The 17,097-nt window shown below is 49.0% G+C and overlaps 3 protein-coding genes across 7 annotated transcripts; 2 read left to right on the plus strand and 1 right to left on the minus strand.

Annotated features, from left to right (window-relative positions):
- Positions 1–507: 507 nt before the first annotated feature.
- On the minus strand, positions 508–6,022 carry rnf169 (ring finger protein 169). Its single transcript, XM_069710437.1, has 6 exons — positions 5,045–6,022; positions 4,123–4,196; positions 3,905–3,994; positions 3,643–3,743; positions 3,302–3,395; positions 508–3,197 (listed from the first exon to the last, which is right to left on the minus strand). Exons 1-6 carry the CDS (start codon positions 5,340–5,342, stop codon positions 2,073–2,075), a joined length of 1,782 nt encoding a protein of 593 aa, XP_069566538.1. The 5' UTR covers positions 5,343–6,022; the 3' UTR covers positions 508–2,072.
- On the plus strand, positions 5,887–8,144 carry lipt2 (lipoyl(octanoyl) transferase 2). 5 transcript variants are annotated; one of them, XM_069710440.1, is made up of 5 exons: positions 6,313–6,738; positions 6,817–6,943; positions 7,043–7,302; positions 7,379–7,397; positions 7,436–8,144. In XM_069710440.1, the coding sequence occupies exons 1-3, from the start codon at positions 6,376–6,378 to the stop codon at positions 7,273–7,275; spliced, it is 723 nt and encodes a 240-aa protein (XP_069566541.1). In that variant the 5' UTR covers positions 6,313–6,375; the 3' UTR covers positions 7,276–7,302; positions 7,379–7,397; positions 7,436–8,144. The 5 variants fall into 5 exon arrangements, with proteins under 5 accessions (XP_069566543.1, XP_069566544.1, XP_069566541.1 ...); XM_069710442.1 differs by adding an exon at positions 5,887–6,137 and having other exon boundaries at positions 6,425–6,738; positions 7,043–8,144; XM_069710443.1 differs by adding an exon at positions 5,887–5,978 and having other exon boundaries at positions 6,425–6,738; positions 7,043–8,144.
- Positions 8,145–8,338: 194 nt separating this feature from the next.
- Positions 8,339–16,746, plus strand: pgm2l1 (phosphoglucomutase 2-like 1). Its single transcript, XM_069710424.1, has 14 exons — positions 8,339–8,666; positions 10,847–11,014; positions 11,244–11,350; positions 12,047–12,131; positions 12,572–12,655; positions 12,738–12,934; positions 13,014–13,203; positions 13,281–13,378; positions 13,450–13,624; positions 13,801–13,894; positions 14,092–14,221; positions 15,033–15,222; positions 15,679–15,812; positions 15,904–16,746. Exons 1-14 carry the CDS (start codon positions 8,556–8,558, stop codon positions 16,004–16,006), a joined length of 1,866 nt encoding a protein of 621 aa, XP_069566525.1. The 5' UTR covers positions 8,339–8,555; the 3' UTR covers positions 16,007–16,746.
- Positions 16,747–17,097: the final 351 nt, after the last annotated feature.

Below are 17,097 nucleotides of genomic sequence, written 5' to 3' on the forward strand. Positions count from 1 at the left end.
GAGCGATTCTTTTCATCGTTGATCAAACTGCCGAATCAAAACCCACAAACTTGAATGTTTAAACATTTTTGAGAGATTCTGTTGTGTTCACTGACCACATCACGTGAATACAGCTTTACATACGACACTCGATCAATAAGTTCATCGTGTTCCTGAACGCAGCAGGACGCACACGGAGGATCAACAGCCTTCATCAGGACGCATTCAGAGTTATTGATCAACATCAACCTGAGTTCAACACGTTAGCGTGACCGAAGGTACGTGAACGTTTGTGATGTCAGAGGACCTGAAACTGGAGCAGAGAAATCTTCAACTCGCTCGCCTCCAGCCGAGTGTTCCTGAGCCCATGCAGTGATTTCCACTCCAGAATAGTGTGTTTTGAATGCAGTGCTGCCTGAGGGCCCGAAGATCACCACCATCCAATATTGGTTTCCAGCCTTGTCATGTTGGAGAAGCCCGTTGTCATGTTGGAGAAGCCCGTTGTCATGTTGGAGAAGCCCGTTGCCATGTTGGAGAAGCCCGTTGCCATGTTGGAGAAGCCCGTTGCCATGACGCCACAGTTCAGGTGGTTTGTGTTCTCTGGGCTTGAAAAGATGTTAAAGTTGATGTTGATCAATAACTCTGAATACGTCCTGATGGAGGTTGTTGATCCTCCATGTGCAGCACTGTGATGCGTTCAGGAACACTCTGATCTATCGACCTTATTATAAACGTTACAGTCGAACACTCCTTTGTCTCAAAACTTTCTTTCTGACTGAAAACAAGATTTTTAAAAACTCGTCCAATCACACTTTTCTCTTGTGGAGAGGACCGAGGCGGAGCCAGAGTCCCTCCTGGCCAATCAGGGGTCTGTAGAACAACTCCACAGACTACAGTACCCATGAGCCTCGGCGGCCTCCAACCTCGACGTTCAGCCTGGAAGACGGTCGGCTGCAGAGGAACCAGCAGTCCAGAACCAGACCTGGTCCACGTTTCTGCACGAAATAAACCCACCATGTGTTGCAACGGGTTCAATATTTATATTGTGCTGCAGGGCACCAATCAATCCATTAATCAACCCATCAATCAATCCATTAATCAATCCATTAATCAATCCATTAATCAATCAATCAATCAATCAATCAAGTAATTTTACAACAAAAGTTCCAATGACACCTGATTATTTGCTGGTTTTCAGTTCGTTCTGGTCAGAAATTCTAAATTTGGGGTTTAAACTCTTCGTCAGACGAAACAATCTGAATATGTTTATGATCAATCGATTATCAAAGGAAATAAGAGGCGTGATAATGAACAGTTCTTCTGTGATGGAATAAAACGACCTGACAGGGAACGAGCGGCTTACTTCAGGGAAATTAAATCAAATCAAATTATTGTTGACAGAAATCCAATTTAGTTTTTCTTTTATTTTGTTCGCTGAGTTTCGACATCGCGAAGACGAAACCGTCCGACAGACAGACTCGCGATGACCTCGTTGAGCATCTTCAACGATAAGCTCCGCCTCCAAACTTCACCGTCATCGCTCCGACATTACTGGAAACATCACCTTCATGATGTTTGATCTTCGGTGGAAACGCAGATAGCCGACAGATTTTAGTTTCCGACAGACGTCGAAGAGCTCGAGACCAAACTGTCCAGTTTTTATTGCAGTTCTACTTTTTAATCATTCAGCTGATATCTTTTATTAAGAGTTTGTCTGAGTTTCATCCATAAAATCCGACCGTGCCTCTGCAGTCCAAACCGATGGATGGACCAGAAACCCGGTGTGATCCTCCTCAGACGTCCGAGCGCTCCGTTCGTTCCGTGCCGAGACGTTTCAGCTTCTTCACATTCTGTCGGACTTGAAATAAAAACCTGCTGGACTGCAGCTGATGAAGATTTCCATGTGTTTTTAGTTTTTTGGTGGTTTGCTGGTGTTTGGAAGGAACGTTCCTCTCCAGGACTTTAAGATCCTGGTTCTGAACAGCGCCGGGAAAACAAGTCGCTGCTGAAACGTGTAAAAACATTCATACGTTCACTTTTGCATATATGAACTGTCCGTGTTTGTGCTGAGTCGGCAGACGACTCCTCCCCCCCTAGTGCTTCTTATTGATCCGTCGGGACCTCCTCAGGCCACGCCTCCTACGGTTCTGAGTGGACATCCAGGACCGCAGGAAGTAGCGCTCGGGACTCCTCCTGCGGCTGACGGTCTGGTTCTCCAGGTCGAACTGTCTCTGCAGCTTCAGGGCGAGCGCTCGGTCCCGACGCTCCTGCTGGATCTGACGGACGTACCCCTCGTCCAAGTCGTCCTGGCCGACGGGCCGGGTCCTCTTCAGGTCCGAGTCCCGGCCCGAGTCCAGGTGTTTGGTCTTCTGTTTCCTCTTCTTGCCCCTCCTTGAGGTAGACTGGTTGTGGATGCTACTGTCGGACTCCTTCCGGGGACTCTGCGAGTCCTTTGGCACTAATTTACACGACTGGAACCCGGAGTTCTTGGAGTACGGCGAGAACGACTGTTTCCGGCTGAACAGCGCCCCCCTGCTGCAGGGTTCAGGAGTGCCGACCGTCGGCTCAAAGTCCGAACTTCCTCTCAGAGTGGTGTCGCTGTAGCGGATCGCGGGGACCCGGATCTTGACGGACTGCCTCTGGAAGCCGTCTGCGTCTGGAGGGTCGAACAGCAGCCTCCTCTTGTTCACGGACGTCACTCCGCCTCCCGCCGGCGCCGGCTGAGTCTTTTTGGCGCCGCCTCCTCCGTCCTCCCCCCCGTTGACCTTGTTGTGGAGCTCGGACACGGGACTCGTCAGCGTGGCCTTGGAGTTCACTTTGAGGCTCTGGCGGTCCAGCTCGATCTGCCGCCACTTCTGCAGGACGGCGGGACTGGCCTCGTAGCTGGTGGCCTTCTGCAGCCCGCGGGTCAGGTTCCGGGGCGTGGACTTGACGATGGTGGGCTCCATCAGACGGCCGTCCGGCAGGCGTTTGGGAGGCGTGCACGGCGAGCAGACGATGGGCTTGAAGTGGTTGAGCTCCTCGGAGATGCTGTCGTTGCTCTCGGGGCTGATGGAGCGCTCGGGCCGGGCCGGGGGGAGGCCCAGAGGAGTCGAGGACGACGTCAGCACAGCTCGCCAGGTGAGCCTCCGGTCGGGAGCGGTGATCGGAGCCGAGACGGAGCGGCTGTTCTCGGACGAGAGGAGGATTCCTGCCGCGAAGCTGTGACCGATGCCGACCTGACAGACGACACGAGGACAGGACGAGAATTTAAAAACAATATAAAACCTCTTTTAACAGTGAAATCCTGATTCTGGACCTCTGAAGCTGCTGAAGAACGTACCCTGTCCATGAAGAGCGCAGGAGGGACGACGACCTTCAGCTTCCCTGTCCGGTCCTCCACCGGCTCCGTGCAGCTCCGGCTCCTCTGACAACCACTGAAGAAGACACAGGGAAGGTCAGAGGTCACACAGGGAAGGTCAGGGGTCACACAGGGAAGGTCAGAGGTCACACAGGGAAGGTCAGGGGTCACACAGGGAAGGTCAGAGGTCACACAGGGAAGGTCAGGGGTCACACAGGGAAGGTCAGGGGTCACACAGGGAAGGTCAGGGGTCACACAGGGAAGGTCAGGGGTCACACAGCATCAGCAGTGAAACGACGAGCGGGACCGCGGCGGTTTCTCACCCGGTGAAGGCCGATGAGGTTTTGGTTTTGCGGATGAAGGCCGAGATGTTTCTGATCCTTCTGCTGATCGGCTCCTCGTTCTCGGAGTCAGACCGAACTCCCTGAGAAAAACAGTGATTTTAAGAAAACCTCCGAGCTGCTGCGGATTGGAAGCAGTCACACGGTAACACAAAGAACGCTGTTCAGAAGTTCATTTGTTTTATGTCAGATTTGAACTTTCAAACATCCTCCTGCTTTTTTCTGATTCATTTTAAAGACCGACCGGCTCCTCATCACGACGGACCGATCCGGCTTCGTCTTTACAGATCAGAGAGTTTCTCCTCTTCGTGTCCTCTCGGTCGTCACACAGCAGCTGAAACAAGAGCATTCATTTAAAGACTTTATTTTTTATAATCGCAGTGTTTCCAGTGGGAACTCTGTGCAGAATAAGCAGCTGGTTCTTCTGGGTGACCCGCTCCTTTAACAGAACCTCGGACTGACCTTGTGCTTCCCGGTCGGGCCTGAAGAAGAAGCGTCTGCAGACTTTGGGATGAGAGCCGGAGAGACGAAGAGCTCTGAGGGAGACAGAAAAAACACCGTGTCAGCATGTCGAGCATTTAAACAACTGAACCCTGCAGACAGCAGCGTGATTAATTCAGTGGAAAAAGAAAACAGCTGATCAATAACAGGAACTCACACTGATGCAGAAATATCATACAAATACAGTTAAGCATCATAAATGTATAAAAAAGAAAAAAGAAGAAGCCTCTATCAGAGTTTCTGATTGATTTTCTGTCAATCAGCTGCTGTAAAGTTGATCAATACTATCCAGAGGAGTGAACAGTACTTAATCTGAATCCTTCAGTTCAGAAAAAGTAACGATCTAATCATCCAAATCGATCACTGATCACAAACACAATACTGGTGGTGTAGTAGAGGAGCTCCTCCTCCAGCTGGACAAGTCGGGACAAGTCCCACAGCAGAAAGACGTCCTGAACGGCGCCGTTTAAACACTCCGATCGATCAGCCTGATCAGACACGGATACTGATCATTCTGATCAGACACGGATACTGATCAGTCTGATCAGACACGGATACTGATCAGTTCTGGCTGGCCTCATTCATTGGTGATTCAGCAGCTTCATACAGAACTCCATAGAGAAAATGCTGCTTTGAACTGTGTTGTGTCTGAAAGCTGGTTAACAGCAGCTGGTTGAACTCTGACCTGCTCCGGTGTTTTGTCGGTAAAAGGGCCGTTTTACCGGTCAGAGACTCTTCAGGTCTCCCGCCAACGAACTTTATTTAAGTTTTGCTGCTAAAAATCCGCCCCGTCCTTTTCTTTCTGTTCGGTAAAACAAACACCCAGCGGCGGTGCTGATACAGCGGAATGTAGAGCTGGAGTTTCACCAATAAACACACCGACCTCTCCGGCTGTCGTAGTCCCTCCTGCCCGGCCTGCTCCCGCTCCTCTCGGGGTCACTCCTCCTCCGGAACCGCTCGTCGCTGCCGGAATGACTCCGGGCAAAGCAGAGCGGCCCGGCCGGGTGTCCGCAGGCCGGGCCGCCGCCGGGTGGAGCCCCCTCGCAAGCCGCGCACTTCTTCGCCTCATTCTCCGGCGGGATCGACCCGGACCGGCCCCCGGTTCTAGGCCCGGACCGCGATGTGCCGGCGGCGGCACTGGCCGGTCTACCGGGCCGTTCGGCGGACCCTGCGGTCGCCATCTTCCCTGGTGAGTCTCTCAAAACAAACCCCGCCCTGCTCGCCGCGGAACGGCGCGAGCGCAGAGTGGACGCGCGTGCAGCCCGCCAACCGCGGACCGGGAACACAGCGGCGCGAGCCTCGAACGAGCGAGGTTTGGATTTCAAAATAAAACCGGAGAATGTTATCGCTGCATTTTATTATGAAAGGCGATTTCCAGCGGTAAAAGATGAACAAATTACAGCAAGACATCGATGATCATTGCGGACCAAACTGAACGCCATTTTACACACGTGACATCTAGTATCCAAAGAAGTCCGTGTAGATTTTGGCAGCATTGATATCTGTCACTTTGTCTGTTCATGTTTGCTTGAATATATAAAAATCAGGGATGATGCGTGAAAGGCATTATTATTCATGACAATTAAATGAAATGTAATCACATAAAACGGATCGTGGAAGGACAGTAATAATGTGATTTTTCTGGGTAATAAAATACAGGTTTAATTTGAAATGTTGTGGGTAGGTATTGCGCAAACCGGAAATGTACACCGATCTGACCGTAGAAGAAGAGCAGAACAACAATCATGGCGACGCCTGGAGAGTGGAGCAGGTAGATGAGTCTGAGCGCCGCGCGGGAAAGTTATAAAGTTAGACAGGTAACAACTGTGACGTTCAACAGGTCAAATAACAAAGCTGCGATACGACGGAAATTACGTCACTCAGATAGAGCCTGTCACGAGTTGGTGTGGAATGTGTCAATGAGGTCGAACAGCTGCAGACACTGTTGACGTCAGCTTGTCTGCAGTGCATCATGGGTAATCAGACAAACGTCATTGATCACTGTGGTGATGAAGAACCTTTAAAATCAGACAGATTCTCAGGCAACTTCTGAACTGTGTGTTTGGAGTTTTATTTTGGAGGGACATCTGAGTTAACTGTGAAGTCTATATATATATATATATATATATATATATATATATATATATATATATACATATATATGTATGTTTATGTGTGTAAATCATTCTGCATTGATCGGTTGATTTGTTCGTGATGTCTGTGACGGTCTCTGAAGGTCTGTGGTCTCCTGGTCTGGCTCCAGTCCAGATGCAGGGCAGCAGGCCGCTGGTGGAGGTGGTCCGTCTGGGCCTGGTCTCCTACCAGGAGGCTCTGCGGCTGCAGCAGGTCTACGTGGACCGGCACCGGTCCGGTCCGGCTCACGCGCTGCTACTGTGCCAGCATCCACCGGTCTACACCACGGGGATCCGTCACCAGCCCTACCCGGCTCCCCTGCTGGAAGACCTGCGCCTGCTGGGGGCCGACGTGCACCGCACCAACCGAGGAGGACTCATCACCTTCCACGGCCCGGGCCAGCTGGTCTGCTACCCGGTCCTGAACCTGGGCAGCTTCAACAAGGTCGGGACTGATCCAGTTTTGCGATCCACGTGCTTCTCTGTACCCGGACGTGTTTTAATGTCCGTCCTGTCCTCCCAGAGCGTCCGCTGGTACGTCGGTCAGCTGGAGCGGACCATCATCACGCTGTGCCGCCGGGTCGGCATCGAGGCGTCCACGTCTCCGCACACGGGCGTCTGGGTCGGAGGCAACAAGATCTGTGCCGTCGGTACGACAGCGCGGCGCTCCTGCTCACCGATGCTCGGTACGGTCTGACGCCCTCTACAGGTGAACGCAGGTGACGACTGACCTGTTGTTGTGTTTTCAGGGATCCACTGCGGTCGCTACGTCACGTCTCACGGTTTGGCTCTCAACTGTAACACCGACCTGTCGTGGTTCAGCCACATCGTACCGTGTGGCATCGAAGGGAAAGGTGTGACGTCGCTCAGCGCCGAGCTGCAGAGGGACGTCAGCGTGGAGGAAACCGTCCCTCACCTGCTGGACGCTTTCAGAGAGCAGTTCAACTGTCAGCTGATGGACACACCTGAAAAGGACAGCTGAGTGTCGTCAGCTTAGAGGATGAGGAGGGTGACCGCACCTGGGGAAGGTGACCTCACCTGGGGAAGGTGACCTCACCTGGGGAAGGTGACCTCACCTGGGGAAGGTGACCTCACCTGGGGAAGGTGACCTCACCTGGGGAAGGTGACCAATCCTGGGGAAGGTGACCTCACCTGGGGTCTACTTTTAGGGGTGTTTTCAGGCAGATTTATGAAGAAAAATCCTGAATGTGCTTTGCTGAGTCAGATCTCAGGAGGAATCGGGGCTCGACTGTCACAAACAGAACAAAGACTTCACAAACCCGACGCTGTGTTTAAACTCCAGATCTGTCCGTGTGTTGAAACACACTGCGACGGTTGTTTTTGTGTGTTTTTACAAATGATCTTAAGGTTGGAGAGATCTGAACGAGGTTTAAACAGTGTTACGACGCTGACTTCCTCACTTCAATAACTGTGAATCAGAGTCTGACTTCAGGGGTTTACATTTAGATGTCTTCGTACAGGTTCCAGGAGATGGTGGCGTTTGGGTCGACCATGATACCACCACCACCGTGCTTCACAGAGGATAATGCTGGATTGCGGTGGTTCACCTTGTTATTGTGAACCACAGGTTGACGTGTATTTTTTAAAGGAGAAATAATGAGTTTTTATTGAAAGAGGGCGCCATGTCAGATTGTTTGGTTTACAAAATAAAACCCACATTAATAGTCCAGTAATGAACGAGGGAGCTGCTGCTCCCAGTGGTTAAAAACGCACATTATTGGACGTTCAAATATATATATTTTTTATTTGGTCTGTAAAGTTGGCCTTACTTAGGCAGAAGTGCACCGGAAGTGAGTTTTGGGCTCGAACTTCAAGTAATACTTTGACCACAAATGTTTGCCAATGTTTGACCACATTATTTGTTTAATAATGAATGCTGTAGAATATTTCTGGGATATAAAATGATAAAATATCTAAATATGGTCTTGTTCTTTTTTATGTTTCCAAATTAAACCCTATCACCTGCTTTTATTTAAACAAAAAACTGACCGGAAGTAGCGTGCTGCCCCTTCGTGGCCTGTCGGTGAACTTTTAACGGCTCGTATTCGTTTTATTGAACTTCTAACGGATTCATCTTCACCGTTAATCGGCTGCGGTCGGGCTCCGGTGCTTATACCGGGTGACTGCGGCCAACATCAGCCCCGGTGTGAGACGGTAAAGGCGGACATCCAGACAGAGTTCACCGGCAGCAGCCCACCGGAGATGTGAGGTCCGGGAGCCGGGCAGCTAACGGCGGGCAGCATGGAAGACGACGACGGAGTCAACGGAGACCGAAACGCCAACTTGAGGTACCGGAACACCGGCGACCCGAAGCTGGATAAGGCGGTGCACCAGTGGCTAACATGGGACAAGGTGAGTGTCTGTGCCGCTGATCGTGGTGGCATCCCGGTTACCAGCCACCATGTGGCCCGGGGCCGCAGAGGAGGTCTCCGGCTCAGAACAGCTGGTCCTGTGGAAAAAGACCGAAATACTCCCTGAAGCAGTATTTAATTATTTAACGTCGTGAAACAGGAGCTTTATGAGCTGTTTTACGACGCTGCGTTTACACGGGTTTCTTTTTTTTTTTTTTGGGGTGGGGGGGGGGGGGGGGGTTGCAGATCATATTTGTTTTTGTTTTAAACCAGAGCTGCTGGCTTGAATTTCTTTCTGCCGAATAAACCACTGCATGGTACCGGTCCAGAAAACCCGCCAAACCACGCGTCTTACACCGGATGTTTTTATCGACGCCAAAAACAAGAAATGTCAGGTTTTGAACGGAGCTCTGGGTGACGTCATAGCGGCTGGTTCCAGCTGCAAGCCTCTGCAGTGGATGACAAGACTTCAGTTAGACTGATCATTAGTGAGAGGAAAGCATCTGTTCACCTGCTGGGTTTAACACACACACACACACACACACACACACACACACACACACACACACACACACACACACACACACACACACACACACACACACACACACACACACAGGTGTTGGTTAAAGGTCATGGCTGCCGTGGATGTTTCTGACCTCTCTGTAAATGTCAGCAGGCTGGAAAACATCCACACGTTTCTACTTCTATCTTTATCCCGTGTGCAAAAGAACATACGTGACAATTATTCTCCATCAGTTCTGATTAATTTCGGGGACTTTGAGACGTTTTTCCTTCTTTAACAAGTCGTCACTTCCTGCAGCTGATGACGAACTTTTAAATGTTTTCACCCATTTTTGTAACCTGTTGACGTTTGTGCAAGCTTCTGTTGTTGTGCGACAAAATGTGGAACATAGTGATTTTAATTCCTGGTCCTTGAACCTAGACCTGACCCTAGACCTGACACATACTCTAGACCTGACCCTAGACCTGACCCTAGACCTGACACATACTCTAGACCTGACCCTAGACCTGACCCTAGACCTGACCCTAGACCTGACACATACTCTAGACCTGACCCTAGACCTGACCCTAGACCTGACCCTAGACCTGACACATACCCTAGACCTGACCCTAGACCTGACCCTAGACCTGACACATACCCTAGACCTGACCCTAGACCTGACACATACTCTAGACCTGACCCTAGACCTGACCCTAGACCTGACACATACCCTAGACCTGACCCTAGACCTGACACCCTAGACCTGACACATACCCTAGACCTGACCCTAGACCTGACCCTAGACCTGACACATACCCTAGACCTGACCCTAGACCTGACCCTAGACCTGACACATACTCTAGACCTGACCCTAGACCTGACCCTAGACCTGACACATACCCTAGACCTGACCCTAGACCTGACACCCTAGACCTGACACATACCCTAGACCTGACCCTAGACCTGACCCTAGAACTGACACATACTCTAGACCTGACCCTAGACCTGACACATACCCTAGACCTGACCCTAGACCTGACCCTAGAACTGACACATACTCTAGACCTGACCCTAGACCTGACCCTAGAACTGACACATACTCTAGACCTGACCCTAGACCTGACACATACTCTAGACCTGACCCTAGACCTGACACATACTCTAGACCTGACCCTAGACCTGACCCTAAACCTGAACCTAGACCTGACACATACTCTAGACCTGACCCTAGACCTGACCCTAAACCTGACCCTAGACCTGACCCTAGACCTGACACATACTCTAGACCTGACCCTAGACCTGACACATACTCTAGACCTGACCCTAGACCTGACCCTAGACCTGACACATACTCTAGACCTGACCCTAGACCTGACCCTAGACCTGACCCTAAACCTGAACCTAGACCTGACACATACTCTAGACCTGACCCTAGACCTGACCCTAAACCTGACCCTAGACCTGACCCTAGACCTGACACATACTCTAGACCTGACCCTAGACCTGACACATACCCTAGATCTGACCCTAGACCTGAACTTAGACCTGATTCTGAACCCTTTACTATATTTGATAAGGTCCAACTTTTTTCTTTGCTGTTCCCCCCTCTGTGCACCAGCGCCCCCTGCTGTGTGGAGGCCAGAATCTACAGTTTGTTTCCATGTTTGTTTCCGTAGAACCAGTGGACTCGGGCTCAGGTGAACTCTCTGGTGGCGGCGGGTCGTCTGGACGACCTGAGGTCCAGACTCTGCAGCAGGATGAGCTTCGGCACGGCTGGACTCAGAGCGCCGATGGGAGCCGGATTCAACCGGATCAACGACCTCACGGTTATCCAGTCCACACAGGTGAGACGGGTAACAGGCGAGACGGGTAACAGGCGAGACGGGTAACTGGTGAGACAGGTAACAGGTGAGACAGGTAACTGGTGAGACAGGTAACAGGCGAGACAGGTAACAGGCGAGACAGGTAACAGGTGAGACAGGTAACAGGCGAGACAGGTAACAGGCGAGACAGGTAACAGGCGAGACAGGTAACACCCAGTCTGCTGATATCTCACCTGTTGTGTGTCTGCAGGGTTTGTACTCGTACCTGTGCAGGTGTTGTGCAGACGTGGTCGGTAGAGGAGTGGTCGTTGGGTTCGACACCAGAGGTCAGACGGAGAGCGGCTGCAGCAGCGAGCGGTAATTCTCTTCTCGTCTTTGATTTATTGATCATCAGCTTATTCACATTTTTTTAATATTTAACTTAAATAAAAACAAAAAATATTGTGGACATTTTTCATACTTTCTAGTAAAATTGTCAAAAATTTGTGATGTTTTTTTGGACATTTCATAACTTTTTTTTTCTTCAAATACTTAATTTAAATGAAATTTTCTTTGGATGTTTAAAACTATTTTAAAAACTTTTTTTTGACAATTTCAAAACATTTTAGTAAAATTTGTACAAACATCAACAAATTTGAATTTTTTTTATTGATATTTCTTATGGAAATTTTGTTAAACTTTTTTTGAACATTTATAAAACTTTTTAGTCGAATGTTTTCAAACATTTCTTTACGTACTTCACTTACATTCTTCTTTACATTATTTTAAAAGTTTTTGGGACATTTTGTTACAATTTAAAACCATATTTTTTTGTAGTTTGCAAAAACATTTCAGTTGAAAGTCAGTGGATGGTTACTGACATCAGTTCATGAATAATATTGAGCTCACCTCATCATTCACTAGTTTTGTAGGAAATCTCTTATAATTAGAACCAAACTGCACGTGAAGTATGAGCAGCTGATCGTGGACGTCTGCAACTCGGTGAACACGCACGTAAACCAGGAAACAGGAAGTCTGAGACTCCCCGTGGCTTTGTGTCACGTTGTGTTTCAGGCTGGCGAAGCTGACGGCGGCCGTGATGCTCAGCAGAGACGTTCCCGTCCACCTGTTCTCCTCGTTCGTCCCGACGCCGTACGTGGTGAGGAAACGCCGACGCGTCACTTCCTGCCGAGTTTAGAGCTCCTCAGACGGAGTTTCAGTTTCTGATCTGAGTTTTGATCGCTGTTAAACTGTCTCATTAGTTCAGTTGTGTTTGTGACTGATAGTTTGAATGAACAGAAACCTTTTACAAATCGTTAATAATTCAGAGAGCAACATTAATGAGTCCCTCCACACGTCCACAATCCTGCAGATTAACCAGAAAAAGGAAAAGTGGTTTTTACCACAAAAAACCTTCTAATTCCCCAAATTACATCGCAGTTGTTAAGAAAAGACGCCACAAAATCTTCTGATCGTAACACTCAGTAAACCGGATCCTGGGAGGACTGACTCCTACGATGCAGACTGCAGTGTTCGTTTCCACCCAGCAGGGGGCGCCGCAGGCTTCATATTTACCTGCTGACTGCGGTCTGTTTTCAGCCCTACGCTGTGAAGAAGCTCGGAGCGGCAGCCGGAGTGATGATCACCGCCTCGCACAACCCCAAAGAAGACAACGGATACAAGGTGCGTGACACAACAACAACAACAACAACAACAACAGATGAACTTCCTCCAGCTGAAGCGGCTGACCCGTCGCCCCCTGCAGGTGTACTGGTGTAACGGCGCCCAGATCACGTCTCCTCACGACAAGGAGATCCTGCGCTGCATCGAGGAGCAGCTGGAGCCCTGGAGCGCCTCCTGCTGGGAGGAGGAGCTGGCGGACCGCTGCTCCTTGAGGAGCGACCCCCTGCCGCAGGTCAATGGCTGCTACATGGACGAGCTCACCTCCCTCTGCTACCACAGGTACTGCACGCCCCCCCCCACCGACGCCTGAACACCGCAGGTAAGTTCGATGACGTTCGTCTGTCCTCGTGTGTCTCAGGCATCTGAACGCCAGCTGTCCCCTGAAGTTCGTCCACTCGTCCTTCCACGGCGTCGGACACGTCTTCGTCCAGCAGGCCTTCCAGGCGTTCGGCTTGGCTCCGCCCATCCCCGTCCCCGAGCAGAAAGACCCCGACCCCAGCTTCTCCTCGGTGCGCTGCCCCAACCCGGAGGAGGGGGAGTCCGTCCTGGTAGGTCCGATCTCCGTGGAAGGGAGGTCTCGCGTTGTCCTTTGAGTTACCGTGGTAACACTCTTCTTCTGTTCCAGGAGCTGTCTCTTCTTCTGGCAGAGAGGGAAGACGCTCGCATCGTCCTGGCGACCGATCCGGACGCCGACCGTCTGGCCGTGGCGGAGAAGTCCGACGGGTACGTGACGTTTTCTCAGGAACTTCAGCCGGTCAGAAGGAGCCGTCTCACCTGTCTCTGCTGCCCTGCAGGTGGAAGGTGTTCACAGGTAACGAGCTGGCGGCGCTGCTCGGCTGGTGGATGTTCTTCAACTGGAAGGAGACTCATCCCGACCCGGCCGACACACAGAAGGTCTTCATGCTGGCCACCACCGTCTCCTCCAAGATCCTGCAGGCCTTCGCCCGCATGGAGGGGTTCCACTTCGAGGTCAGAACCTCCAAACACTCATCACTGATGTGGTGATGGTGATGAAGATGTTGATGATGTTGATGATGAAGATGTTGATGATGGTGGTGGTGGTGATGAAGAAGATGTTGATGATGTTGATAATGATGGTGATGATGATGAAGATGATGGTGATGATGATGAAGGTCTCTCCTCAGGAGACCCTCCCTGGTTTTAAGTGGATCGGGAACCGGATCCATGAACTCTCTAAAACAGGAAACAGAGTCGTGTTCGCCTTCGAGGAGTCCATCGGTAAAAACTTTGTTATTTACTGCATGTTAACAGAAGCTCCGCCCCCTCTTCACTGCCTGACAGACCAGGCTCGGGGTCAGAGGTCACTGCCTGCAGTTTTATTTTCATCATCACTTCCTGTGGAGTCTCTTCAGAATAAAGTTCATGTATGAAGCGCGGCTCCTCGGTGGTGTGACGGGTGTTCGTGGTGTGTTCAGGGTTCATGTGCGGCAGTTTGGTCCCGGAGAAGGACGGCGTGAGCGCGGCCGCCATCGTGGCTGAGATGGCCGTTTACCTCCACAACAAGAACCTGAGTCTGACGCAGCAGCTGCACAACATCTACCAGACGTAGGACCTCTGCCTTCAAAATAAGAGCTGTACATTGTCTTTAAATCACGTTCATCACTGCGATCGTTAGATTTCCTGAAGGAACTGAAAACTTTTCAGAAAAATCTGATCGGTTGAATTTCTGATTGAAAAGTTAAAAGTTTTTATAATACAGACGAGTTCTGATGATGCCTTTAACGACATCATCACCACATTTAGAAACAGCTGCTCTATAAATAAATATGATCATATTCAAATAAAATCCTTCTTCATTCAAGTTTATATAAATGTAAAAGAACATTATTACAAGTTTTACTTTAAATAATAAAATGTGCCATTTATTATTGCGTTTCATCAAAATTTTAATATTAATTTAAAAGATCAACTTTACATTATTCAGTTAAAAGTCCAAGCAGCACATTATTATTATTATTATTATTATTATTAGTAATAGTATTCTGCCAGCAGAGGGCAGCAGACACCTTCTTCTACACGCTTCATTTCCTCTGCAGGTTTGTGTTCTTGTTTTTCAGAACTTTGATAGATTTAACAAAAGACAACTGATTGATGCGATCAATAAATTTGATTTGTTTCTATAAAAAGATTTCTATAATTTTTTTAATGATATATTTTAACAACAGAATAAAACGGATGGTTTGACATAATTTAGCTGAATGTGGAAGTGAACAGCTGTTTTCATTCCTCTTTGAACCTGAATGTTTGTATTGATTTATTGGTTTATTGGTTTCATCCGGCCAAGGATCAATAATCTGTGATGACTTCCTTTGCTCTTATTTTGGCGGTCGTCCCCGCTGTGACTTCCTGTCTCCAGGTACGGGTACCACGTGTCTAAGACCTCCTACGTGGTCTGTAAGGACCCGCCCACCATCCACAAGATCTTCAGTCGCATCAGGAACTTCGACGGCAACGGTTCCTACCCGAAGACGTGTGGCAGCGTGCGGGTTGTCAACGTCAGAGACGTTACCACGGGATACGACAGCAGCCGGCCCGACTTCCGATCCGTAAGAGCAGAACCGGTTCCTCTCATGTTCCTGAATGTTGGTTCACTGCTGATAAAACGAGAGACGTCCTGACTTCTGTACGAAGGAGGAAGCGTCTCATATTTTAACAGACGGACTTACTGGAGCTCCCAGAACCCAGCAGAACTTCAACAGAACCTCCCGGATAAAACCGGCCCGGTTCACCGGTTCTTCACATCCTGAGATCCACACAGAGTAGGAAACTAGACCAGTTTACTGTTGAGCTTCACCTTAAAACAGCTCCAGTTCTCCTCAGTACACCTGGACCGGGTCAGAACCAGAACTCTGCTTTGCACTCCGTTTTGACTGGTGTTGGACTTTGTTTTAGGGTTGGGTTTGGACTTGGATTTAGACTGGTTTTAAATTGGTTTTTAAACTGGTTTTAAACTGGTTTTGGACTGGTTTTGGACTGGTATTAACTGGTGTTTCCCCGTGCAGGTCCTTCCTGTGTCGAGGAGCGGTCACATGATCACCTTCATGCTTCAGAACGGCGTCGTGGCCACTCTGAGGACGAGCGGCACCGAACCAAAGATCAAGTATTACACCGAGTTCTGTGCCTCGCCGGGTAAAAGGTGAGCTCACCTAATATCAGAACCCATTTTGTGACATCATGGCGAGTGGGCGTGGCCTCAGTGACAGCTTCACTCTGTCCCTGTGCTGCAGTGAGGTGTCCAGACTGGAGGAGGAGCTGCAGAAGATCACAGACGCTCTGCTGGACGAGTTCCTGGAGCCCGAGAGGAACAACCTGATTCGCCGCCCCGTCTAGCCCCGCCTCCTGGCACCTGCTTCCTGTCGATGTTTGTAGACAAATCAGAGCATCAGCTGCTTCACTCCATGGTAACGATCCTGTTAGTAAGACTGAGGAACAGGTTTGGACAGAAATCAAGATGATCAATTGATGGCTTATTAGTTTCAGTCTGAACTATGGACTTCCTGAATATTCACCACCAAACAGCAGAGAGCATGATGGGTAAACTGTGAAGTCCAACCAAAGACAGATTCTTCGTCCTTTCTTTCCTGTGATTGGTCGTCAGGACGGCGGCCACAGCAGCAGGTAACGCCAAAGAAAATAAATATTTACCAATGAAAAATACAGAAAACTCGTTAATCAGCCGTCAGACTGCAGAAAGTAAAAACGACAAAACAGAACGACAAAACAAAACGATAAAACGACAAAACAACAGAACGACAAAACAAAACGACAAAACGACAAAACAGAACGACAAAACAACAACAAAACGACAAAACAGAACGACAGAACGACAAAACGGAACGACAAAACAACAACAAAACGACAAAACAAAACGACAAGACAAAACAGAACGACAAAACAACAAAACGACAAAACAGAACGACAGAACGACAAAACGGAACGACAAAACAACAACAAAACAAAACGACAAAACAAAACGACAAGACAAAACGACAAAACAGAACGACAAAACAAAACGACAAAACAAAACGACAAAACAAAACGACAAAACAGAACGACAGAACGACAAAACGGAACGACAAAACAACAACAAAACAAAACGACAAAACAAAACGACAAAACAGAACGACAAAACAACAACAAAACAGAACGACAAAACAGAACGACAAAACAACACGACAAAACAAAACGACAAAACAGAACGACAAAACAAAACGACAAAACAGAACGACAAAACAGAACGACAAAACAGAACGACAAAACAAAACGACAAAACAGAACGACAAAACAGAACGACAAAACAGAACGACAAAACAACAACAAAACAGAACGACAAAACAAAACGACAAAACGACAAAACAAAACGACAAAACAACAACAAAACGACAAAACAAAACGACAAAACAGAACGACAAAAAGAACGA

The sequence above is a fragment of the Brachyistius frenatus genome, unplaced genomic scaffold (assembly GCF_029030835.1).
Source record: "Brachyistius frenatus isolate BFR_SWC_R1_liver_20210118 unplaced genomic scaffold, ASM2903083v1 Contig_92, whole genome shotgun sequence".
In the NCBI taxonomy this organism is placed as follows: Eukaryota; Metazoa; Chordata; class Actinopteri; family Embiotocidae; genus Brachyistius; species Brachyistius frenatus.